This window comes from Ranitomeya imitator, chromosome 2 (genome assembly GCF_032444005.1).
Source record: "Ranitomeya imitator isolate aRanImi1 chromosome 2, aRanImi1.pri, whole genome shotgun sequence".
In the NCBI taxonomy this organism is placed as follows: Eukaryota; Metazoa; Chordata; class Amphibia; order Anura; family Dendrobatidae; genus Ranitomeya; species Ranitomeya imitator.
The window spans coordinates 159,299,282-159,326,729 of NC_091283.1; the positions used below are offsets into that span (position 1 = coordinate 159,299,282).

The window sequence follows — 27,448 nt, forward strand, 5'->3', positions numbered from 1 at the left end:
AAATATGGTTGCAACTTTTTGAGTGCCCATACTACCGCGAGGCACTCCTTCTCGATGGCTGCATAGCTTACTTCACGGGGCAGTAGTTTCCGACTCAGGTAAGCTACCGGGTGTTCTTGGCCGTCCGGCCCGACTTGGCTCAGTACTGCCCCCAATACAAACATACAAGCGTCTGTGTGAACAAGGAAACGTTTAGTTGGATCGGGTGCGGGGTATATATATAGGGGTATTGGTGAGGGCGTCCTTTAGTTGGCGGAAGGCTTCCTCACACTCTGGGGTCCAGGTTACCTGGCGGGGTTGGTTCTTATGGGTCAGATCAATGAGGGGCTTGGCTACGCTGCTGTAATTGGGAACGAATTTCCTGTAATACCCTGCTGTCCCTAGAAACGCCATGACCTGGGTTTTAGTGCGTGGGGTGGGCCATTTGTCTATGGCCTCAATCTTGGCTGGTTCTGGTCGCTGTTTCCCACTTCCCACCCAATGCCCTAAATACTGTACCTCTGCTTTGCCCACGTGACACTTGTTTGGGTTCAGGGTGATTCCGGCCTTCTGGATCCTGTCCAATACTGTCTCTAGGTGATTTAGATGCTCTTCCCATGTTGCACTGTAGATGGCGATGTCATCCAGGTAGGCACAAGCATAGTCCTGGAGGCCATCCAGAAGTCAGTCAGCCAGCCCCTGGATGGTCACCGGGGCATTCTTCATCCCGAATGGTATAACTCGAAACTGGAATAACCCGAACAGGGTGACAAATGCAGACTTGGGAAAAGCGTCAGGACTAAGGGGAATCTGCCAGTAGCCTTTGCATAGATCGATGGTGGTCAAATACTTTGCCCCCGCTAGCCGGTCTAACAACTCATCCACACACGGCATGGGATATGCATCCGTCACTGTTTTCTTATTGAGCTTACGATAGTCTACACAAAACCGTGTAGTCCCATCCTTCTTGGGCACTAACACTACGGGGGATGCCCAGGGACTATCTGACTCTTCAAAGACCCCTAAACGCAACATCTCTTGCATCTCTTGTCGCATCCCCTCTCGTACAGACTCAGGGACGCGGAAGGGGTTTTGTCACAGGGGGGGTCTGATTCTGCATCTCAACCTTGTGTTGTGCCAGGCAAGTGTACCCTGGTCTCCCCAAAAACATCCTCTGTCGCTGCCTCAACAACTCCTCCGCCTGTCTCTTCCGGGGTCCTATGTCTTCACCGAAGTGTACCTGGTCCCATGTTTTAGACTGAGTCCTTTCCCCTAAGACATCCGGCAAGGGAAGTCCGGCTAAATCCTCTGCTTCAGGTGCACAGATGGCCACTACCTCTTCAGGGCGCTCCTGGTAGGGCTTCAGCATATTCACGTGGAACATGCGGATAACCCTGGGGTCGTCACAATCGGCAACATTATAGGTTGTGTCGGCTATTTTCCCCACTACCTGGTAGGGCCCCTGCCGTGCAGCTTGGAACTTGTTCTGCCTAGTGGGCTCTAACACCAGGACCTTCTGCCCTATTTCCAAGGTGCGCTCTCTGGCCCTCCGATCGTACCATACGCGCTGGGTCACCTGCAAGTTCTCACATACAGACTGGGTCTGCTCCTGTAGGCGTTCCTGGAATTCCAGCACATAGGGTACAATAGGTACCCCTTCTATGAGGCCCTCCCCTTCCCAGTGTTCTAGCACTAAGTCTAGGGGTCCCCTTACCAGTCTCCCATATACCAGCTCGAACGGGGAGAACCCCGTGGATTCTTGGGGCACCTCCCGATAGGCAAACAGGAGGTGTGGCAAGAATTTCTCCCAGTCCCTGTAGGTCCTGGTAAAAGTCCCAATGAGTTGTTTTAACGTCCCGTTAAAGCGTTCACACAACCCACTGGTTTGCGGGTGGTACGGGGCGCTTCTAATGGACTTTACGCCGCACAGCTTCCACAGTTGGTTGGTCACCTCTGCTGTAAACTGGGTACCCTGGTCCGAGATAATCTCCCGGGGAAATCCAACCCGTGAGAAAACCTGGAGCAGGGCATCCGCCACAGTCTCTGCCAGTATGTTAGGTAACGCAACCACCTCTGGATAGCGTGTGGCATAATCTACCACTGTCAATATATACCATTTCCCTGACGGACTGGGTTTGGCTAACGGCCCTATCAGATCGAATGCTATTCAGCTAAATGGTTCCTTCACAATGGGGAGGGGGCGTAATTTGGCCTTGCATCGATCTCCCCTCTTGCCAATGCGCTGGCAACTGTCACAGGTCTGGCAGTACTGACGAACATCATAGGTTACCCCCGGCCAAAAGAAGGTTTGTGTCAGATGATGCCTGGTGCGACTGACGCCGAAGTGCCCGGCCAAGGGTATGTCATGAGAGATTCGCAGTAACTCCTGCCTATACTTCTTGGGAGCTACCAGCTCTCGTTTTATAGTTGAGCTCATCCCTGTGTGGTGCTGCTCTGTAATCCGGTAGAGGAGTCCCTGCTTCCATACAAACTGTTCCCCTTCTTGTACCCCTCTCCCCTCCTGTGCCTTCCTGCGATATCCCTCCAATGAAGGATCCTGAAGTAACTCCCTCTTAAATTCATCTGGGGTGGCCCAAGAAATGTGTCTGGCTATGGGAATACGTGTAGGGCTGGGATGCCTTAGGCTACTTTAACACTAGCGTCGGCCCGTCGCAGTGCGTCGGGCTGACGTACCAACACATCTTGTAACAACGCAGCACAACGGGGCAGCGGATGCATTATTACAACGCATCCACTGCCCCATTGTGAGTTGCGGGGAGGAGGGGGAGTTCTGGCCGCGCATGCGCGGTCGGAAGTGGCGGACACTATGCACAAAAAAAGTTACATGTAACGCTTTTTGTTCCGACGGTCCGCCACAACACGACGCAACCGTCGCACGACGGTTGTGACGTGTGGCAATGCGTCGCTAATGTTAGTCTATTGGGAAAAACGCATCCTGCAGCCAGCTTTGCAGGATGCGTTTTTTCACCAAAACGACGCATTGCGACGTGCGTTGTACGACGCTAGTGTGAAAGTAGCCTTACCTGGGCCTCCTCTGAGTGTGCTTCCGCCTCCGCAGCTCGAGCTTGTCTCCGGGTGGTCACAGGATATGTCTCAGCTAGAGGGGCAACCGAGAAGGCAGACAACATGGGCCCCAAGTCATTTCCCAGCAAGACGTCTGCCGGCAAATCCTCCATCAAGCCGACCTCAACAAGGCCATCCCCAACTCAGGTGAATCCTGGCAGTGGGCAGTCGATGTATAGCTCCCCCTGCTACACGGACTGACACTGTCCGGTCCGTCTTCTCTTGGTCCCAGACGAGATGAGGCTTCACGAGGGTCAAAGTTGCCCCAGAATCTCTTAGTCCCTGCATACGTTTCCCCATTAACCCACACGACCTGTTGATGCTGTTGTCGATTATCTGCCCGGGCTGCCTGCACGGGGTCTACTTCATGCAGCACTTCCTCCATCTCTTCCACCCCTTAGTTAGTCGTAGCCCCCAATGCCGGGTCAGCTTTGCCTTGGTAGCAGTGTACAGCGGCCCGGCTGAAGGTAGCTGTTCCCGCCTTTTGGCCACTGGGTATGCCGAGTCTGGTTGGGACATTGTCTTTGCAGGTGGCCCAGCTGATGGCAGGTGTGGCATCACGCCCCAGGGGGACTGTGGTAGGACGGGTTTCTAGCTGGTCCCCCTTCAATCTTCGGTGGTTTGGGGCCCTCCAGGTCCATGAGCGGACCCCTAGTGACCATCTTTGATCCGGACAACTGAGGTCTCCTGGCATCATGATGTTCATTGGCCAGATGAGCCGCTTCCTCAAGGGTCGTTGGCCGCCTGTCCCGAAGCGATTCCTGTGTCTCGGGGTTAGTCCATTAAAGAATCGTTCTAACAAGAATAGCTGGAGGACGTCCTCCTTAGTGGTTGCTTGGCTCCCTTGTACCCACTGTAGCAGTGACTGCCGTAATTTACAGGCCCATTCAGCGTGGGTATCGGTTACGCCTTTTATAAGTCCGCGGAACTTTTGGCGGTATGCCTCTGGTGTCAGCGCATACCGGGCCAAGATGACTTCTTTGATCCGCTCATAGTCCATACAATCCTCATCAGGTACCATGCGATAGGCGTCCGCTGCCCGGCCTGTCAGCTTGCTAGCCAGAATCTGAACCCGTTCCTCCGGCTTCACTTGATGAAGGGCACACTGCCGCTCAAAGTCCTGCAGAAAGCCATCAAGGTCTTCCTCTGCCTCCCCCAACTGTCGGAAGGCATTATACTGGATCTTTTTGTGGCTTACTGTTGAAGGTACCTGGTCGAAGGCCAGAGCTCCCCCTGCTCGCTGACTCTCCTCTCTCCGCTCTGCCATCTCCATCTTGGCTAGCTCTATCCTGGTCCACTCGGCCATCTTTTCCTTCAGATCAGTACGCACATCAGCCACCACCTCTCGCATGATCTCTACTGCAGGGTTTGGGCCATAGAACGCCAGTCTGTTCTTTACATCCCTCTGGAATTCAGTCTCCTCCACGTTCACATTGGGGGGCGCTGCACTATCGTGTTCCATGATGGCTGCTATCAAATCCGCTTTTGTTTTGTTGCTGGCGATCAACCCACGGGCTTCCACCAGATCTTTTAATGTAGTCCTCTAACTTCTGGAAGTTTTCCATTGATTCCTTTCCTCCTGTAGAAGAAGTATCATATCCCGCTGTCTGCCACCAGAGTAACGGGGTCTTCCAAGCTCGGGTACCTCTTAGTACCACCCCATGTTTCAGGAGGTCCACTCTGCTTTGGCTGGAGTCTGAATGAAGGACGCTGGCTGGAATTGCTTGGTTACATGGGCGCATATAAAAGATCACTGCTTCTCCACGTATTTCCAGTCTGATAACACTTTACTCACAGGACACAGAATATGTCACACAGATACAGAGGGCAGGCCAATAGAAAAGTGGCAGGCCAGACATACATTACAATAGCCGCAGGTGACCGGAGCCTGTCGATATTTACTGTGGGAATTACAAAGGTGGGGGGCGGACAAAAGGGGAATATCGTGTCCCCTCTGCCCAAGAGCACAGCCTGTGGGCTGATGCATTAGGGACATGCATCTCACATGGAACGTATTATACATACATATAACTGCACAACATATTCTGGGTGCAGAGTGGTTCCGTAACACCCACTCCTTAGGGGGAATATGGGCTTGGGTGTTGTGTTTACAATTGTCCACACTGTCTGAAGATTAAGATTCTCCATCACTGGACCTAATGAGCTGAAGCCGACCCCTGATAAGGCCATGGCATTATCCTCCTCCACCAAACTGTATAGCGGGCACAATGCAGTCAGGTGGGCAACGTTCTCCTTCTCCTGTGGTGGCGGCTTTACACCACTCCATCTGACTCCATCTGACTCTCGGCATTGTGCTTGGTGATGTACGGCTGCATGCAGTTACTCAGCCATGAAGCTCCCAGCAGGGGCGCTGTGTTTGTGCTGATGGTAATACTAGAGGCGGTCTGGGTTCTGTAGTTATGGAGTCAGAACAGCGTTGGTGACTTTTCTGCCCTCAGCTCCTCGGCCTCCACTCTTTAATATTACAGGGTCTCCACTTCATGGCTGAGTTGCTGCGGTTACTTCCACTTCTCAATAATATCACTCACAGGTGATGGGGGAAGATTCAGGAGGAAGAAATGTCATGGATGGACTTATTACTCCAGTTGTTCCTATTATAGGACCGCACCGGTATCAGTGAGCTCTGCACTACTGGACGTTCAGTCACATTAGTAAAGGCAGATGACATGGCGGCGGGCGGGATGATGGGGCTGAAGGAAAATCAGAATCAGTGATTGAGAAGCTGGACCAATACTTTCCTCCATGTTGTATGTGAGGTTCCATTATATTAATATAATGGATAGATTTTCTGTTCTCTTTTGCAGGTTCACATTGAAAGGCTGAAATCCCCGTACATAAGTCAGTGCACCGAAGGGGAGAACATCAAGAACTTCTATAAGGATGTGTATGGATCTGGGTACACGCGAGAGGTCAGCTTGTCCTGTTGGGACTGACAGCGTGGCAGACCAGTCATGCAACGTATAGTGGTAGATCATGGGTACACTCACATTACCGTGCCTCAGAAAAAAAGAAAACCAAACCCACATCTTTATCCGCCATGTGTGAAGTATTAGAAAAAAACAACAGCTTTCAGAAACCGCAACACCTGGTTATGTCTGGTATTGAAGTGAATGCCGCTGCAGTACCACAGACAACCAGTGGAGGGGGTGGCACCGTTTTTGCCACGTTTTGCAATCCTAGACGACTATCTTTAGGCTATGTGCACACGATGCGGATTTGCTGCGGATCCGCAGCGGATTTTACCACGCAGAAATGCTGCAGATCCGCACTGTGATATACAGTACAATGTTAGTTAAATGGGGAAAAAAAAAAAAAAAATGATGTGCAGACGGTGCAGAAAAATCAGTGCGGAATTGCTGCGGATTTCAAAGAAGAAGTGCATGTCACTTCTTTTGTGCGGATCTGCAGCATTTTTGCACCCCTCCATGTTAAAAATCCACAGTGGCAAAATCCGCACAAAATCCGAAGCAATTCCGCATAAAAAAAAAAAAACGCCCAAAATCTGCATAAAAACCACAGCAAATCCGCGGCTGCGGATTTTGTGCAGAAAATTCTGCACCTCTTTTTCCTACGTGTGCACATAGCCTTAAAGAGAACCTGTCAGCAGGATTTTTCCCTATAAACTAAAGGCTTGGCCATAATGGCTAGGTGATGCTGATTAATACGATACCTGATGTGAAAGGATCCGCTCAGTGGTTGGCCAATACTCACCTTATCAAGTTTTCAGAAAATGATATCTTGTGTGCTTCAGGGTGGGACATGGGGGCAGGGTCTTCTTCTTGTTCTCCGCCTCCACCAGCCTCCTGTGATTCTTGTACAAGTCACTGATAATACAGTGACCTGCCTCATTTTTAAAATACTGTTCCGCCATCATTGTGTGGGTGGCGTGTGTGCAGTGGGTGCTGGCGCCCTGTGTTCAGGACTTTAATAAAATGGCAACGGAGGCGGCGCATACACAGATCGAGGTTTGGGCTGAGTTCATATGAGCGGTGCGATGGTGGGGGTGCACAATTGAACAAAGGAAGCATATCACTGAATAATTAATGACCTGTACAAGAAACAGAGGAAGCTGGTGGGGGCAGAGAACCAGAAGAACCTGCCCCCACCAGCATTTAAGGGAAAGCCAGGGCCCCTTATAATGTCACACCGTTTACAGCGATAAAGGGCAGGATGGCGTACTGGGACCCGCACCTGTCCCTGCCACTATAAGGGGCCCTGGCTTTCCCTTATCTCAGGGGTAGCTATGAAGGTTAGGAGGCCTCAGCCGCCAGCGTATCCCTGTCTCCTGTGCAGACCCTATCAGTGACCCCCTCTCCCCCCAAGGGAGGAGGACTGCACCAGTGTATAAATATCACAATTAACAGGGTATACAGACAAGGTAAAGGAAAACCACTCTTAGCTTAATGCTGCAAGGCACAGCACAGCAGGAAGAAACACCAGATACAACGGACACAGCTGTAGAACAACATTTCCCAGCTAGCTCCTACTCCCGACTTGGTTGCTGAAGAATGAACTAACACCGACAGTCAGCTGATGAACCAGGTGACCTCTTAAAGGATGGAGGGAGTGGTCACCACAAACATCAGCTGACTCAGCAGCAATGCAGTAACATCAGCGGCCACCGGGGGTGGAAAACTGCATTAACCCCCGATGACCAGAAAGGAAAAAAGGTCTTAAACTGAGGCAAACCAGATCTGCCACAAATCCAAAATTGGATCGTGACAGCGGCATCCTGCTGACAGGTTCTCTATAATGTGCTGTAAAGTCTTAGGAGCGCACAACATTTTTTTGGTCCAAGGGCCAAATTGCCATACTGAACTGATCCCAAAGGCCGCAAATTGTTTTTTTTTTTTATTAACAGGGTAGTTACATGAATGCATCACCAGAACACAATTTTGAGTATTTGAGAAGGATTTGGAGAGTTTGTGTAGAAAAAAAAAAAAAAATCAGTGTGAACACACGCTAACAAACTTAAGTTTTTTGGAGCAGAAACTCGTCAAATCCTCAACTCTCTGGCTATGTGCACAAGTTCAGGATTTCTCGCAGAAAATTCCTGAGAAAAACCGTACATTTTCTGCAAGAAATCCGCATGTGTTTTGTCGCGGTTTCGACGCGTTTTTGCTGCGTTTTGTTCCAGACACTTCCCAATGCATTTTGTAGTGGGAAATCCGCAAAAAAAAAACCCCGCAAAATTAATGAACATGCTGCGGTTTTTACCGCGATGCGCTTTTTTCGCGGAAAAAAACACATCATGTGCACAAAACATGTGGAATTCATTCTAAATGATGGAATGCTTATTGTATGCGTTTTTTTTTGCGGTTTTATAGCATTTTTATCGGGAAACACTGTGAAAAAGCCGCAACGTGTGCACACAGCCTCTAAGTTCTGACACTTTCTAATGTTTAAAATAGCCATGAAACAAGTTATGGATTGCTACATGCGTACAAAATCAGAACCACCGTCGGTGCATGAGTGCGGCGCCAGAACCACCGTCTGTGCATGAGTGCGGCGCCAGAACCACTTTGGTTACATGTATACAGCACCAAGCTTAGTAGAGAGATAAATTGTACTATCAGGTGAGACCAATCATCAGACTGTGGACCGTGCAGGAACCACCGTACTGAGGAGACCCAGGCAGTATCACAAACATTTACATCCAGGTACCTTATAGGTGACATCGTCTCTCACTGGAATCACTCCTATGCCTTTTTGTCTCCATCTAGCACAGACGCCATGATGAGTTTTCACGCCCTAAGTTTCTTTATCCAGACTTGCTTCTTTTTCGTCTACAGCAGCAATTCCGGACACGGGGTCCTTACAAATAAAAGTATCATTATACTGCTTCATAAATAAAAATATCTTCCATGTTAATCCCCTGAATAAATAATTGTCCTTCATTGTGTTTCCTGGACAAAATACCCCCTCACACTGCCCCTTTTCAAGTCCCCCTGCCCCTCGGTATGCTATGTCACCTTGTACAATCCCCCCTTATTGCTGCATAATTTCCCAAATTGCCACAATATGTGCCCCTGTAGTAATACAACCCTTCCCTGGCCCTCATCTAAAATAACAAGACATTAATCTTCAGAGCGCTTGCCAGTGCCCGACGTCTTCTGCCTCTGCGGCCCCAGCAGCAGTACAATGACCCCATCACAGTGCTGCACGTCGGGGTGGAGGGCTGCCGCGCGCTCCTCTGCCCATGTCCCGGCCCCGCAGTGTAGGTATGAATATAGAAAGGAGCTCACACAACCACACAGCTGTGCAGGCCCCACAACCACCCTCAGCAGTCAGTATTCTGTGCAGGCCTGCCTCCAATGAAGCTTTATCTTTGTAAAAGGGATCCTTTGCATTTTTAATGGGAACCTGTCACCCCCAAAATCGAAGGTGAGCTAAGCCCACCAGCATCAGAGGCTTATCTACAGCATTCTGTAATGCTGTAGATAAGCCCCCAATGTAATATGAAAGATAAGAAAAAGATACTCACTGGGGGGGGGGGGGTATTGGCCTTTCCGATCAGATGGGCGTCACGGTCCGGTCCGGGGTCTCTCATCTTCATAGGATGACGTCCTCTTCTTGTATTCACGCTGTGGCTCCGGCTCCGGCGTACTTTGTCTGCCCTGTTGAGGGCAGAGCAAAGTATTGCAGTGCGCAGGCGCTGGGCCTCTCTGACCTTTCCCGGCGCCTGCGCACTGCAGTACTTTGCTCTGCCCTCAACAGAGCAGACAAAGGACGCCTGTGCCGGAGCCGCAGCATGAAGACAAGAAGAGGACGTCATTGTTAGGCTATGTGCACACCTTGCGTTGGGTCCCTGCGGGTTCTCCCGCAGCGGATTTGATAAATCTGCAGGGCAAAACAACTGCGGTTCTCCCTGCAGATTTATCGCGGTTTGTTCCGCGTTTTCCGCTGCGGGTTTCCGCCTATACTATTGATGCTGCATATGCAGCAATATGCAGCATCAATAGTAATGTTAAAAATAATAAAAATTGGTTATACTCACCCTCTGATGTCCGGATCTCCTGGGCGCTGCACCCGGCGGTCCGGTTCCAAAGATGCTGTGGGAGAAGGACCCTTCGTGACGTCACGGTCATGTGACCGCGACGTCACCGCAGGTCCTGGTCGCACAGCAACTCTGACCGGACGGCCGCGTGCAGCGCCCAGGAGCTCCGGACATCAGAGGGTGAGTATAACCAGATTTTTTATTTTTTAACCCCAAATATGGTTCCCAGGGCCTGGAGGAGAGTCTCCTCTCCTCCACCCCGGGTACCACCCGCACATTATCCGCTTACTTCCCGCAACGTGGGCACAGCCCCATGCGGGAAGTAAGCGGTTCAATGTATTCCTATGGGTGCAGAATCGCAGCGATTCTGCACAAAGAAGTGACATGCTGCGGGTTGTAAACCGCTGCGTTCCCGCGCGGTTTTTCCCGCAGCATGTGCACAGCGGTTTGCGGTTTCCATAGGGTTTACATGTTACTGTAAACGCTATGGAAACTGCTGCGGACCCGCAGCATCAAAATCGCGGCGGTTCCGCGGTAAAAACCGCTAAGTGTGAATATAGCCTAAGAAGATGGGAGGCCCCGGACCGCGACGCCCATCGGACAGCAGCGGGACCGCCCCTGGGTGAGTATAATCTAACCTCTTTTTCTCATCTTTCAGGATACATTGGGGGCTTATCTACAGCATTACAGAATGCCGTAGATAAGTCCCTGATGCCGGTGGGCTTAGCTCACCTTCAATTTTGGGGTGACAGGTTCCCTTTAAGATCTCTGCTTGCTGTCAGTACAAGGCTCCTTTTGGTCAGCCCCCCTCCCCCTCAATACATGTGTGTCTGTCTTCTCTGACCTCACTGTCCATGTTCCTGTCGCCCGCAGGCCTGTAAACGGACGTGTGCCCAGCAGAACATCATCGACAATTGTGGCTGTACTCACTGGGAGTTTGCTTGCCCGAAAAAGCTGGGATATCCCAAGTGTAACCTCAGCAATGCTGCCATCCGTAAGTTCATTCCACTACTTTAGCATTCATTTATTAAATATCCCCTCTTTTGCTATCTGTTATCAGCCATTTCCAGGTGGTAAGTGTTTGACTTATAGGACTTATAGATTGGTTGCCCAATGATATGTGCCCCATTAATTTCACCACATAGCTGTTTGTCTGTTGAAATGCTAGTGTGCGATTAGTAAGGAAAATGCCCAACGCTCCAAGGGAAAACCATATGAGGGGGCTGAAACTCAGTGGGCTCACAAACACAGCTGACTTCGCTCTGAACACTACGTCTTTGGCTTCCAGGTGACTGTGTGAAGCTCTACGAATTTAAATTTGCTCACGATGAACTGAACTGCTACTGCCCCCTACAGTGCAAGTAAGTGCACCGCACCCATCGTCCACCTGTAGCACTGCAGGTGCAGAAAAACTACAACTCTCAGCATGCCCTGAGAAAAAGGTTGGGGACCACTTAGCAATCGTCTGACGATGCGTTCCGTCTGGATTAAGGATGTGAAGCAATGCCCCTTTAATTACTAATTGCTAGGTCATCAAACGTGTCGGCACAGCGGCAGAGCACATGACACGGGTGTAGAATTTCCTGTCTGCTTCCAGCTGACAACATTTTAGCCAATTCTGCTTTTCTGAATTAAATGACGAGTCAGACTGCGCCACAAATATACCGAGAGCAGAGAGACAAGAAGAGAGCCCGCTATATCTCCTCCTGGGAAAGAAGAGTAACAGGCAGTAAAGCCGCCTGTACCGCTGCCACCAAGTGTTCTTGTAGGAATTTAACTTGTTAGTTGGATACTGAAGTCCTGAGTGGTCTCCTTATACCACCCTCCTCCATCACCTGACTGATTCCCAGTCCTCTGTGTCAGAGTCAGCCCCAGAAGGGGAGAAACAGGAATGCACTCAAAATTATTACAGACCCCAGACCAGGACTGTCAGACAACAAAAAACTAATTCAGACCCCAAACCAGGACCCTACATTAATTCAAACCCAAGACCAAACCTCTAAACATAGACCTGAGACCAGAACCTAAATTAATTCATCCCCTAAACCAGACCCCTAAATTCATTCTGACCTCAGACCAGACCCCTACATTCATAGAGACCCCTGAATTTACTGAGACGTCAGATCAGACCCATACATTAATCCAAACCCTAAATAAATGTAGATCTTAAAATAGATCCCTAAATAGAGACCCCAAACCAAGCCATATAAATTAAAGGCCCCCAAAGTTCATTGAGACCTCTTTATTAGTTTAGTGGGTCTTCTCTATATTTAGACCTTTACATAGAGACCCCAGATGAGACCTTTAAATGAATGCAGACTTCAGTTTGTTAACTTCTGACCAGAGCAGACTGAGGCACGTACTGACCACTCCTTGCTCTGGGGTCCTCTTATTTCCGATGCTGCTGTTCGGGTTGGTCACCATGCGTGCCACACTTTCCCAGAAGCAGATAATTATGTTTTATTCTTTGCTTCATTATAACAGAGAGGAGATTTATGAGCTGACCGTGTCTGGATCCCAGTGGCCGTCTACCGCTTTTATTGTAAGTGTCACATATTAGACCAGGGGGGCCTCTAATGTACAAGACTGTTACAAATAAGATCAAACTTATCCAAATGGTGCGTGATGCTGCCTGTAGGAGCTGAAAATTACTTTTCTCTTTTTAGGAAAATTTCTCTAAGGACCTTAAGGAATGGGGAGGACAAATGAAAGACGTGGCGGACGATCCAGCACTTATCAGGTATATTGCCTCCACTGGCTGCAACATTGAATGCAGCCTATTGCTCCCAGTTATCTGCTTCTGCAGGATTTGGCTCTATTAGAAGCTGATATTACAATTATCGACCTTTTAAAAACATTCCCTAATCTGTATTATTTCCCACAGGGATAATTTTGTGAAGGTCGTGGTTTACTTCAAACAACTCAATTTTGAGCTGATAGAAGAAGAACCATCAATGACGGTGAGGACTGAGCCTAAAATATACACAAGCGCACATATACCGGTTTGTGCAGGTAACTATTACTGTGCAGAATTATTAGGCAACTTAATAAAAACCAAATATATTCCCATCTCACTTGTTTAATTTCACCAGGTAAACCAATATAACTGCACAAAATTTAGAAAAACATTTCTGACATGCAAAAACAAAAGCTCAAAAAATTACCAATATAGCCCCCTTTCTTTATGATGACACTCAGCAGCCTCCATTCATAGATTGTCAGTTGCTTGATCTGTTTACGATGAACATTGCGTGCAGCAGCCACCACAGCCTCCCAGACACTGTTCCGAGAGGTGGACTGTATTTTGGACCACAGGTTCTCTATGGGGTTCAGATCAGGTGAACAAAGGGGCCATGTCATCATTTTTTCTTCTTTGAGACCTTTACTGGCCAGTAGGGTTGAGCGAAACGGGTCGTTCATTTTCAAAAGTCGCCGACTTTTGGCAAAGTCGGGTTTCATGAAACCCGATCCGACCCCTGTGCGGGGTCGGCCATGCGGTACGCGACTTTCGCGCCAAAGTCGCGTTTCAATGACGCGAAAAGCGCCATTTCTCAGCCAATGAAGGTAAACGCAGAGTGTGGGCAGCGTGATGACATAGGTCCTGGTCCCCACCATCTTAGAGAAGGGCATTGCAGTGATTGGCTTGCTGTCTGCGGCGTCACAGGGGCTATAAAGGGGCGTTCCCGCCGACCGCCATGTTACTGCTGCTGATCTGAGCAGGGAGAGGTTGCTGCCGCTTCGTCAGAAGCAGGGATAGCGTTAGGCAGGGTCCATTAACCACCAAACCGCTTGTGCTGTAGCGATTTCCACTGCCCAACACCACCTTCGGTGTGCAGGGACAGTGGAAGCTACATTTTTTTTTTTTTCCCCCCTCAGCGCTGTAGCTCATTGGGCTGCCCTAGAAGGCTCCCTGATAGCTGCATTGCTGTGTGTACGCCGCTGTGCAAACCAACTGCTTTTTTCAAAGCACAAATCCTCTTGTTCCTTCCTTTCTGCACAGCTATCTTTTTTGTTTGTACACACTTTTTATTTAATTTGTGCATCAGTCCACTCCTTATTGCTGCCTGCCATACCTGGCTGAGATTACTGCAGGGAGATAGTAATTGAAGGACACTCCCTGTTTTATTTTTTTTTTTTGTGGGAGATTAAGATTGACATTTCTGCTAGAGTGCCATCCCTGTCTGTGTCATCTCTCACTCAGTGGGCCATAGAAAGCCTATTTATTTTTTTGCTTGATTTGGGTTATAAAATCTACCTGAAAAATCACTACATCAATCAGTGGGAGAAAAATATTGGCCTCAGGGCTTGTGTGCCACTCCTGACTCCTGTGTGCATCATCATTCACTCAGTGGGCCATAGAAAGCCTATTTATTTTTTTGCTTGATTTTGGTTCTAAAATCTACCTGAAAAAATCACTACATCAATCAGTGGGAGAAAAATATTGGCCTCAGGGCTTGTGTGCCACTCCTGACTCCTGTGTGCATCATCACTCACTCAGTGGGCCATAGAAAGCCCATTTTTTTTTTTTTTTTTTTTTGCTTTATTTGGGTTCTAAATTCTACCTGAAAAAAATCAATAAATCAATCAGTGGGAGATTAATATTGGCATTTGGGCTTGTGTGCCAGTCCTAAGCGTGCCATCTCTCTCTCTCAGATAGTGGGCCATAGAAAGCCTATTTATTTATTTTTTTTTTTATTGGGTTTATAAATTTTCCCTGGAAAAAACAAAAAAAAAGTGGGAGATTAATATTGGCCTCTGGGCTTGTGTGCCAGTCCTGAGCGTGCCATCTCTCTCACAAATAGTGGGCCATAGAAAGCCTATTTATTTATTTTTTTTTGGTTTTATAAATTCTCCCTTAAAAAAAAAAGGGAGATTAATATTGGCCTTTGGGCTTGTGTGCCAGTCCTAAGCGTGCCATCTCTCTCTGTCTCTCAGATAGTGGGCCATAGAAAGCCTATTTATTATTTTTTTTATTGGGTTTATAAATTTTCCCTGGAACAAAAAAAAAAAAGTGGGAGATAAATATTGGCCTCTGGGCTTGTGTGCCACTCCTGACTCCTGTGTGCGTCATCTCTCACTCAGTGGGCCATAGAAAGCCTTTTTTTGTTTTATTTGTTTTCTAAATTCTCCCTGAAAAAATCATTTTATTTTATTTGGTTTCTAAATTCTTCCTGAAAAAATCATTTTATTCTATTTTTTTTTTTCCTAAAGTCTCCCTTAAAAAAAAAAAAAAAAAATCAAATCAGTGGGAGATTAATATTTACATTTGTGCTTCAGTGACAGTCCTGCGTGTGTGGCATCTCTCTCATTTGTTGCCACCAACAACAGAGTGTGTAACATTGTGCCTGATTTTCGTTGTGGTCTCACTCACCTGTAAAGGGGTAGCTAAATCATACTGAAGTTATAGCTCACCGTGTAATTTGTGTGACAGCAACAAATACCGTTAGTTTGTTTACGTTTTTAAAACAATGAGGAAGTATGGTGGAAGAGGTCGTGGCCGGGGGCGTTCATTGTCAGCTGGTAATGAGGGTAGTGGTAGTGGTGGAGCATCAGCTGGTCGTGGGGAAAAAAAATATTGCACCTAAGTCTGGAGCTGTGGAGCCAGGTTCGTCGTCTGGCTACACAAGGCCTCGAACGCTCCCTTTTCTGGGAGTAGGAAAACCGCTTTTAAAGCCGGAGCAGCAAGAGCAAGTTTTGGCTTATCTTGCCGACTCAGCCTCTAGCTCTTTTGCCTCCTCTCGTGAAACTGGTAAATGTCAAAGCAGCGCGTCGTTAGTGGATGTTCACGGTCAGGGACAAGTCGCTTCCTTGTCCTCTTCAGCAAAAACAACAACAGAGAAGAATGCAGCAGGCGACAACGGGTTACTCCATGGAGCTCTTTACACATACCGTCCCTGGCTTAGAAAGTGAAGCAGTTAACAGTCCATGCCCATTACAAGTTGAATCTGACATGGAGTGCACTGATGCACAGCCACAGCCAGACTACTATGCTGGTCCTTTGACTCAGACCACAACATTGCCCTCGCAGGGTGCTGATCAAGAATCAGACCCTGATGAGACTATGTTGCCCCATCACGAACGCTATACCACCGACCGACACGGTGACACAGACGAAGTTGCACACGAGCTACAAGAAGAGGTAATAGATGACCCAGTTCTTGACCCCGATTGGCAGCCATTGGGGGAACAGGGTGCAGGCGGCAGCAGTTCTGAAGCGGAGGAGGAGGGGCCGCAGCAGGCATCAACATCGCAACAGGTTCCATCGGCCGGGCCCGTATCTTGCCCAAAACGCGTGGCAAAGCCAAAACCTGTTGGAGGACAGCGTGGCCATCCGGTTAAAGCTCAGTCTGCAATGCCTGAAAAGGTATCCGATGCTAGAAAGAGTGCAGTCTGGCATTTTTTTAAACAACATCCAATTGATCAGCGCAAAGTCATCTGTCAAAAATGTTCAACTACCTTAAGCAGAGGACAGAATCTGAAAAGTCTCAATACAAGTTGCATGCATAGACATTTAACCACCATGCATTTGCAAGCCTGGACTAACTACCAAACGTCCCTTAAGGTTGTAGCACCCTCGGCCAATGAAGCTAGTCAGCAACGCAACATCCCTTCCGGCAGTGTAGGGCCACCATTTTCCGCACCACCTGCAGTATCTGTGCAGGTTTCTTTGCCAGGCCAAAGCAGTCAGGGTCAGGGAATCACCAGTTTCGTAGTAGGAAACACTGCATCTAGGGCACCGGTGGCAACAATACCATCTCCCACCGTCTCTCAGTCTGCCATGTCCACCGGCACCCCCGCTAGTTCCACGATCTCCAGCTCTCCAGTCCAGCTCACCCTACATGAGACTATGGTTAGAAAAAGGAAGTACTTAGCCTCGCATCCGCGTACACAGGGTTTGAACGCACACATAGCTAGACTAATCTCGTTAGAGATGATGCCCTACCGGTTAGTTGAAAGCGAAGCTTTCAAAGCCCTGATGGACTACGCTGTACCACGCTACGAGCTACCCAGTCGACACTTTTTCCAGAAAAGCCATCCCAGCCCTCCACCAGCATGTTAAAGAGCGCATCGTCCATGCACTCAGGCAATCTGTGAGCACAAAGGTGCACCTGACAACAGATGCATGGACCAGTAGGCATGGCCAGGGACGTTACGTGTCCATCACGGCACACTGGGTAAATGTCGTGGATGCAGGGTCCACAGGGGACAGCAAGTTTGGGACAGTTCTGCTTGGCCCACGGTCTAGGAAACAATTGGCTGTAGCCGTTCGCACCCCCTCCTCCTCCTCTTCGTCCTCCTGCAGAAGCGAGAGCTCGTCCACAGACCGCAGTCGCACAACCACTCCATCCGCAGCTGCCACTGTTGCACACCAGGTCTCCCATTATGGGGCAGCTACTGGCAAACGTCAGCAGGCTGTATTGGCTATGAAGTGTTTGGGCGACAGACACACCGCTGAAGTTCTGTCCGAGTTCTTGCAGAAAGAAACGCAGTCGTGGCTGGGCACTGTAGATCTTGAGGCAGGCAAGGTAGTGAGTGATAACGGAAGGAATTTCATGGCTGCCATCTCCCTTTCCCAACTGAAACACATTCCTTGCCTGGCTCACACCTTAAACCTGGTGGTGCAGTGCTTCCTGAAAAGTTATCCGGGGTTATCCGACCTGCTCCTCAAAGTGCGTGGACTTTGCTCACATATCCGCCGTTCGCCCGTACACTCCAGCCGTATGCAGACCTATCAGCGTTCTTTGAACCTTCCCCAGCATCGCCTAATCATAGACGTTGCAACAAGGTGGAACTCAACACTGCACATGCTTCAGAGACTGTGTGAACAGAGGCGGGCTGTTATGTTTTTGTGGGAGGATACACATACACGGGCAGGCAGTAGGATGGCAGACATGGAGTTGTCAGGTGTGCAGTGGTCGAAGATTCAAGACATGTGTCAAGTCCTTCAGTGTTTTGAGGAATGCACAAGGCTGGTTAGTGCAGACAACGCCATAATAAGCATGAGCATCCCCCTAATGCGTCTGCTGATGCAAAGTTTGACGCACATAAAGGATCAGGCGTCTGCAGCTGAGGAAGAGGAAAGCCTTGATGACAGTCAGCCATTGTCTGGCCAGGGCAGTGTACAGGACGAGGTAGCGGGCGAAGAGGAGGAGGACGACGAGGAGGACGAGGAGGATGATGGGGATGATTATATTTTTAATGAGGAAGCTTTTCCGGGGCCACTGGAAATTGGTGGCGCGGCAAGGCCGGCTTCTGGTTTTTTGAGGGACACAAGTGACGTGGATTTGCCTGAAACTGCCCTTCAACCAAGCACAACCGCAGATTTGAGAACTGGAACTTTGGCCCACATGGCGGATTATGCCTTACGTATCCTCAAAAGGGACACACGCATAACTAAAATGATGAATGATGACGATTACTGGTTGGCCTGCCTCCTTGATCCTCGCTATAAAGGCAAATTGCAAAATATAATGCCACATGAGAACTTGGAACTAATATTAGCAACCAAACAATCAACTCTTGTTGACCGTTTGCTTCTGGCATTCCCTGCACACAGCGCCCGTGATCGTTCTCACACGAGCTGCAGGGGCCAGCAGACCAGAGGAGTTAGAGGGGCAGAAATCAGAAGTGGCGTTGGCCAGAGGGGTTTTCTGACCAGGTTGTGGAGTGATTTTGCTATGACCGCAGACAGGACAGGTACTGCAGCATCAATTCAAAGTGACAGGAGACAACATTTGTCCAGTATGGTTACAAACTATTTTTCATCCCTTATCGATGTTCTCCCTCAACCGTCATTCCCATTTGATTACTGGGCATCAAAATTCGACACCTGGCCAGAATTGGCAGAATATGCATTGCAGGAGCTTGCTTGCCCGGCAGCTAGTGTCCTATCAGAAAGAGTATTCAGTGCTGCAGGTTCAATACTAACAGAAAAAAGGACTCGTCTGGCTACCCAAAATGTAGATGATCTAACCTTCATTAAAATGAACCACAACTGGATTTCGAAATCTTTTGCCCCACCTTGCCCGGCTGACACCTAGCTTTCCTATGAAAAGGTCTTGCCTGTGGACTATTCTGAATGCCTTTTCCAATCTCGTAATTTTCTGCACCTGATTGTCCAGCATACGACATGTTTACACCTCACTAAATGGCCAAACTCCCCACACGGGGCCGTGGTATCGACACTTGGCGACAGCACCCGTGAGAGTGCAGTTTGTCTGAAGAGGTGGGTGAGCCCGCTTTTGGTCGACGGCACTGCCACTGGGTCACTCCTAGTACAATAAAGTGTCTCTGGCGGTGGTGGTGCGCACCCAACGTCAGACACACCGTTGTAATATGAGGGGCCCTGGGCCTGTACCGCCGGCCACAAGACAGTTTCCCCCCACCCCAGCTCAAACAGTGCTCTACCACTTGCAAAATTATCTCACAGCTCCATCAATGTTTAGTCTATGCGCTGACATCCTTCAATGCCTGCCACTGACAATACCATTGTATTGACATTTTTGTTATGTTAGGCCTTCGATGCCTGTCTGCGGTCACTCCTTCCACTAGGCCTCCACTGACCACACCACTGCTGCCCGTGTACCCCTGGAACCAATTTAAAATTGCCTACAGCCATGTGTTATTATTTTAGGCCTTCGATGCCTGTCTGCGGTCCATTCTTTCAACTACTACTACACTGACCAGGGCACTGCTGCCCGTGTACCCCTGGAACCAATTTAAAATTGCCTACAGCCATGTGTTATTATTTTAGGCCTTCGATGCCTGTCTGTGGTCACTCCTTCCACTAGGCCTCCACTGACCACACCACTGCTGCCCGTGTACCCCTGGAACCAATTTAAAATTGCCTACAGCCATGTGTTATTATTTTAGGCCTTCGATGCCTGTCTGCGGTCACTCCTTCCACTAGGCCTCCACTGACCACACCACTGCTGCCCGTGTACCCCTGGAACCAATTTAAAATTGCCTACAGCCATGTGTTATTATTTTAGGCCTTCGATGCCTGTCTGCGGTCACTCCTTCCACTAGGCCTCCACTGACCACACCACTGCTGCCCGTGTACCCCTGGAACCAACATCAGAAAATATAAAAATAAGTATTTTGCTTATAAAAAAGAAAATACTGGAGAGATATCAAATGCAGACATTTTAACATTAAAAACAAACACATACAACAAAAATCTGGTACAGTACTAAAAATGGCCACCAGCTACAATAACTTTCTCCTGCAAGTAGTTAACTGAAAGTTTTTTTCAATTTAAAACACAGATATGGCATCCACCGAGTGTTGTCCTGTCGCGTCTTCTTTATATTATTGCCAAGAAGATGCAAAACAATGAAAATAATAAAATCATTATTTACCAAAAAAATAGAGTAAGTCAAAACCACATTCGTTACAAATAAAGAAGCAGGGCGCGTCCGAGGGTGAGTATATACCTAATAAGAATATAATCACCCTCGGACGCGCCCTGCTTCTTTCCGACAGCCTTCCTTCCTAAGAATCAGCCCTTCCGTGGTGTAGAGAGAGGGTTTGTTACACTCCAAGGTGTTCCCCAGGTTGCCTTTCCTGAGCTTCGATCTTCCGGCTCTCGTTTAGTAGTTGTTGGAAACTACGCTGCATTGGGCCTACAAATTGGGTATGGGGTGTAGAGAGATGGTGTGTTCCACTCCAAGGTGTTCCCCAGGTTTCCTCGCCAATGCTTCGATCATCATGCTCTTGTTTAGTAGTTGTTGGAAACTACGCTGCATTAGGCCTACAAATTGGGTATGGGGTGTAGAGAGATGGTGTGTTCCACTCCAAGGTGTTCCCCAGGTTTCCTCTCCATTGCTTCGATCTTCATGCTCTCGTTTAGTAGTTGTTGGAAACTACGCTGCATTAGGCCTACAAATTGGGTATGGGGTGTAGAGAGATGGTGTGTTACACTCCAATGTGTTCCCCAGGTTTCCTCTCCATTGCTTCGATCTTCCGGCTCTCGTTTAGTAGTTGTTGGAAACTACACTGCATTAGGCCTACAAATTGGGTATGGGGTGTAGAGAGATGGTGTGTTACACTCCAAGGTGTTCCCCAGGTTGCCTTTCCTGAGCTTCGATCTTCCGGTTCTCGTTTAGTAGTTGTTGGAAACTACGCTGCATTAGGCCTACAAATTGGGTATGGGGTGTAGAGAGATGGTGTGTTCCACTCCAAGGTGTTCCCCAGGTTTCCTCGCCAATGCTTCGATCATCATGCTCTCGTTTAGTAGTTGTTGGAAACTACGCTGCATTAGGCCTACAAATTGGGTATGGGGTGTAGAGAGATGGTGTGTTCCACTCCAAGGTGTTACCCAGGTTTCCTCTCCATTGCTTCGATCTTCATGCTCTCGTTTAGTAGTTGTTGGAAACTACGCTGCATTAGGCCTACAAATTGGGTATGGGGTGTAGAGAGATGGTGTGTTACACTCCAAGGTGTTCCCCAGGTTTCCTCTCCATTGCTTCGATCTTCCGGCTCTCGTTTAGTAGTTGTTGGAAACTACGCTGCATTAGGCCTACAAATTGGGTATGGGGTGTAGAGAGATGGTGTGTTACACGCCAAGGTGTTCCCCAGGTTTCCTCTCCATTGCTTCGATCTTCCGGCTCTCGTTTAGTAGTTGTTGGAAACTACGCTGCATTGGGCCTACAAATTGGGTATGGGGTGTAGAGAGATGGTGTGTTCCACTCCAAGGTGTTCTCCAGGTTGCCTTTCCTGAGCTTCGATCTTCCGGCTCTCGTTTAGTAGTTGTTGGAAACTACGCTGCATTAGGCCTACAAATTGGGTATGGGGTGTAGAGAGATGGTGTGTTCCACTGTAGAGAGATGGTGTGTTCCACTCCAAGGTGTTCCCCAGGTTTCCTCGCCAATGCTTCGATCATCATGCTCTCGTTTAGTAGTTGTTGGAAACTACGCTGCATTAGGCCTACAAATTGGGTATGGGGTGTAGAGAGATGGTGTGTTCCACTCCAAGGTGTTCCCCAGGTTTCCTCGCCAATGCTTCGATCATCATGCTCTCGTTTAGTAGTTGTTGGAAACTACGCTGCATTAGACCTACAAATTGGGTATGGGGTGTAGAGAGATGGTGTGTTCCACTCCAAGGTGTTCTCCAGGTTGCCTTTCCTGAACTTCTATCTTCAGGCTCTCATTAAATTGTGGTTAAACGGAACAACTGCATTTGGCGTACTAGTTGGGTTGGGGCCTACTATCGGTGTCTGCCACTCCTTGCTGTTCTCCTCCACTGAACAAAGCTGTGCCACCTGTTTACTACTGTTGCCAATTTTGAACTGCATTTCGACTACTTACTGATTTGGGCCTACTCTCTGTGTCAGCCTCTCATTCCAGTTGTCCTCCACTGCAATGCCCCCTGATTAGTCCTGTGTTACCAATTTTGAACTGCATTTAGCCCACTTTATTCTTTGGGCCTATATCTGTGTTTCCTCCTCATCCTGCCCATTGCCCAGCCAGTGATAGAGGAGTCTGCTGGTACATTGACCCATAACGCAACATTTCCCGTGCACGCTACACTGCAAGATTGTGACCCTGCTGAAAGTCAGGTCCCCCTTCCCGCATACCATACCACTTTACACGGGGACAAACAGGAAGGTGCAGATGAAAGTGCAGGTTCCTTCATCAGGTGGGGGGAGGAATACTAGTTGGCGACGTCACTGGCACAGGGCCTCTCATGGTACGCAAAAGTGTTGCTGCCGGTGGGAGGCGCCCCCGCCGTGCAAACACACCGCTGTACTTTGAGGGGCCCTGTGCCAGTGCCAATGCCAACGAGTGGGCCCCCCTGCTTGCTCAGGTTCACAGCACTTGCAAAGTTGAAATACTTACCTCTCCCTGCTCCACTGCCGTGACGTGGTCCAGATTTCCTGGGCCCACTAATTACTTGAACCAGCCCTACCCACCACAACTTTAGCCAAATGACCCCCAATTTCAAATGCCTTCCAATTATTATAAGGTAAATTACGCTTGACAAGCTTCATTAAGAAGAATGGATGGTTTTGACATTAAAATGGGCACTCTAGGTGTTTTCCTGGCCCCCACTCACTGCCGACTATGCTGCCCCATTGACTTGCATTGGGTTTCGTGTTTCGGTCGATCCCGACTTTACGTCATAATCGGCCGATTTCACTCGACCCGACTTTTGAGATAGTCGGGTTTCGCGAAACCCGGCTCGACTCTAAAAAGGTCAAGGTCGCTCAACTCTACTGGCCAGCCACGCTGTGGAGTAGTTGGAGGCATGTGATGGAGCATTGTCCTGCATGAAAATCATATTTTTCTTGAACGATACAGTCTCCTTCCTGTACCACTGCTTGAAGAAGTTGTCTTCCAGAAACTGGCAGCAGGTCTGGGAGTGGAGCTTCACTCCATCCTCAACCCGAAAAGGTCCCACAAGTTCATCTTTGATGATACCAGCCCATACCAGTACCCCACCTCCACCTTGCTGGTATCTGAGTCGGAGTGGAGCCCACTGCCCTTTACTGATCCAGCCTCTGGCCCATCAAGAGTCACTCTCATTTCATCAGTCCATAAAACCTTTGAAAAGTCAGTCTTAAGATATTCCTTGGCCCGGTCTTGATGTTTTATCTCATGTTTCTTGTTCACAGGTGGTCGTTTTTCAGCCTTCCTTACCTTGGCCATGTCCCTGAGTATCGCACACCTTGTGCTTTTTGTTACTCCAGTAATGTTGCAGCTCTGAAATATGGCAAAACTGGGGGCAAATGGCATCTTGGCAGCTTCACGCTTGATTTTCCTCAATTCATGGGCAGTGATTTTGCGCCTTTTTTGCCCAATACGCTTCTTGCGACCTTGTTGGCTACTTGCCATAAAAAAAAGCTTGATTCTTAAGTGATCACGCTTCAAGTTTGGCAATTTCAAGACTGCTGCATCCCTCTGCAAGACATCTCACAATTTTGGACTTTTCAGAGCCCGTGAAATCTCTCTTCTGACCCATTTTGCCAAAGGAAAGGAAGTTGCCTAATAATTGAGCACACCTTATATAGGGTTTTGATGTCATTAGACAACACCCCTCCTCATTACAGAAATGCACATCATCGGATTTACTTACCGTATATACTCTAGTATAAGCCGAGAATTTCAGCCCTTTTTTTTAGGCTGAAATTGCCCCTTTCGGCTTATACTCGAGTCATTCCCAGGGGTCAGCAGGGGAGGGTGAGCGGGGGCTGTCTAATAATACTCACCTGCTCCCAGCGCGGTCCCTGGACGTCCCTGGTTCTCCGGGCGCTGACAGCTTCTTCCTGTATTGAGCAGTCACATGATACCGCTCATTACAGTAATGAATATGGACCCCACTCCACTCCCATAGGGGTGGAGCCGCATATTCATTACTGTAATGAGCGGTACCATGTGACCACTCAATACAGGAAGAAGCGGTCAGCGCCCGGAGAACCAGGGACGTCCAGGGACCGCGCTGGGAGCAGGTGAGTATGGCGGGGGGCAGTGCATTATATTCACCTGTTCCTCATTCCACCGTCGGCACCGCTGTGTCTTCTGCGTCCTCTGCACTGACGCTCAGGTCAGAGGGCGCGATTAGTGTGTGCGCCGTCCTCTGCCTGAGCGTCAGTGCGGAGGACGGGGAAGACACGGCGACGCTCGGCGGTGGAACGGAGGACAGGTGAATATAGCAAGTGCCGGGGACCTGAGCGACGAGAGGAGAGTATGTGATTTTTTTTTTTTTTTTTAATCGCAGCAACAGCATATGGGGCAAATATCTCTATTGAGCATCTTATGGAGCCATGTTCAGCAATATATGGGGCAAATATCTCTATGGAGCATCTTATGGGGCCATGTGCAGCGTTATATGGGTCAAATATTTCTATGGAGCATCTTATGGGGCCATGTACCGCGTTATATGGGGCAAATATCTCTATGGAGCATCTTATGGGGCCATGTGCAGCGTTATATGGGGGCAAATGTCTCTATGGAGCATCTTATGGGGCCATAATCAGCATTTCTGCAGCATTATATGGGGCAAATGTGTCTATGGAGCATCTTATGGGGCCCCTTCATAAACTGTATGGAACATTATATGGGGCATTTGAGCAGCATTGTATGGGGCAAATGTCTCTATGGAGCATCTTATGGGGCCATGTGCAGCATTATATGGGGGCAAATGTCTCTATGGAGCATCTTATGAGGCCATAATCAGCATTTCTGCAGCATTATATGGGGCAAATGTGTCTATGGAGCATCTTATGGGGCCATAATCAACATTTGTGCAGCATTATATGGGGCATATTTTAATATGGAGCATATTATGGGGCCCCTTCATAAACTGTATGGAGCATTATATGGGGCATATTTTGTATGGAGCATCTTATGGGGCCCATCATGAACTGTATGGAGCATTATATGGGGCTCCTGATTCAATATGGATATTCAAAAAACACAAACTACTGATGTCTCAGTTAATTTTACTTTTATTTTTGACATTTACCAGTAGCTGCTGCATTTTCCACCCTAGGCTTATACTCGCGTCATTAAGTTCTAGTTTTTTGTGGCAAAATTAGAGGTCCCGGCTTATTCTCGGGTCGGCTTATACTCGAGTATATATGGTAATTGGTTGTTGGCTCTCAAGCCTGAACAGCTTGAAGTAGGACAACATGTATAAAAAGTATCATGTGATCAAAATACAACTTTCCTAATAATTCTGCACACAGTGTATATATATTTCATACTGGCTTTATATGGGGGAGCACAAAGGAGATGAAGTCAACATCATGGGGGTTCTGGTCACAATGGGGGTCCTGGTGTGCAATGACATAATTCTGCACACATATGGAATGTGACTAGAGCTTTGCTGACTTGTGTAGGATTTTTTTTTTCTTTTTTTTGCAGGAAATCAACCTCATCTCTAACATGGGGGGCTTGGTGGGCCTCTGGGTGGGCTTCTCTGTTTGCACCCTGGCGGAGTTCTTCGAGTTGCTGCTGGATGTCATTCTGATTTTTATCCAAAGATGCCTGAGGACGACCAACAAGGAGGGATACGCCAACCCTTACACGCAAAAGCACAACAGCATCTACCTACAGAAGACCACCAAGCTGTGACAGAAAGAGAGGGGCTGTGGATTTGGGGACTCATAGTATAGTTAAATTGCAGTGACGGGAAATGGTGTGCTACGATTCCGCCCTGCCCTCGTGTGTATAGCCATTATAATGAATGTATAGCCGAAAACACTGCAAAACACCCCCAACAATCTCTGCTATCCCCAATATCAGTCACCCAGGCTTGCCACGCTGTCAAATAAGAACGGAAAATCAGCCAATTCTTTATCTGTTTTCGGAAGCTAGGTGGCATCTAATATGGCTGCTGTCACATCTTTTCCAGGTCCCTAGGTATATAGTGAAGAGGAAGCGGGCCCACGTAGGTAGGGAAATCATCTTGCTTATGTTGCACTAAAGCAGAGTTCCCCAAATGGTGGTGGTTACAAGACTACCACTCCCATCATGCTCTGACAGTCGGATTGGGGACACTGCATTGGGGAAACAAAGACTATTTTTCATTTTATGGTTATTGGTGTAAAACATCTAATCCGGCACCTTCTGCCAACTTTAAAAAATTGTCTCCTTTCAAAAAATCTTTTGCCCGTAGGCAAAGAAAAATAAAATAAACGGAGCCTTATTCACCCTCCCCGAGTCATTGAGTTCATTGATTGCTGCAGCCAAACAACAGAACAGGGAAGCACCGGACACACAATGCTAAACCTGGGGAGGGCAAGTAAAGCGCTGTTAGTTTGTTTTTTAAAGGTAACTGAGCCTATATGAAGTAGCTCTGCCCCGTACACCATGCATTGGTCATTTTCCTTACTGTAACTCATATCACAATTACTTCTATAGGAGATGAGGTGCAGTACTGAGACTGGCCACTACACCATGTACGGCGCTGTGCTGTAGCAGCTCAATATACCATTAACATCCGGCCAGAACAGCAAACACCAGACCCAGTGTTGGACCCCCAGATGTCTAGGACAACCCCCACTTTAATGCACAGGGCACCAATATGTCAGCAGTTGATAGATAATGACACCTGTAGGAGTGATGTTGTATTGATATTGATGTTATGCATATATTGTGATATTAATCCCTCCTTATTACTGTGGAAACATTTAGTGTAATGCTGAATATATTGTGAGCGGAAATAAACATATTGCTATACAGGTTCCCAGCGGTGTGACAAGTCGTCCTGAGGTCTAGTAGGGATGCATAAAATGGAGTCCCTGCTATATGGATACCCCCCATCAGCAGTAATGTACAGTGGTTATTATGATCTTCCCTCCAGTCATCCACATTTTGTCACTTTTTCAGGGGGCGGTCATACGGCGGCCCCTTACCTCTAAGG

At 48.3% G+C, this 27,448-nt stretch overlaps 1 protein-coding gene across 1 annotated transcript in view; it reads left to right on the forward strand.

Moving 5' to 3' along the window:
* LOC138666286 (amiloride-sensitive sodium channel subunit gamma-like) overlaps positions 1-27,244 on the forward strand; it is a 38,828-nt gene extending 11,584 nt beyond the window's left edge. The window contains exons 5-11 of the mRNA XM_069754513.1: positions 5,889-5,993; positions 10,955-11,075; positions 11,370-11,442; positions 12,566-12,623; positions 12,748-12,821; positions 12,966-13,041; positions 25,948-27,244. Coding sequence (XP_069610614.1) covers positions 5,889-5,993; positions 10,955-11,075; positions 11,370-11,442; positions 12,566-12,623; positions 12,748-12,821; positions 12,966-13,041; positions 25,948-26,157 — 717 coding nt within the window. The 3' untranslated portion in view covers positions 26,158-27,244. The remainder of the gene's footprint in view (positions 1-5,888; positions 5,994-10,954; positions 11,076-11,369; positions 11,443-12,565; positions 12,624-12,747; positions 12,822-12,965; positions 13,042-25,947) is intronic.
* The last annotated feature ends 204 nt before the right edge of the window (positions 27,245-27,448 follow it).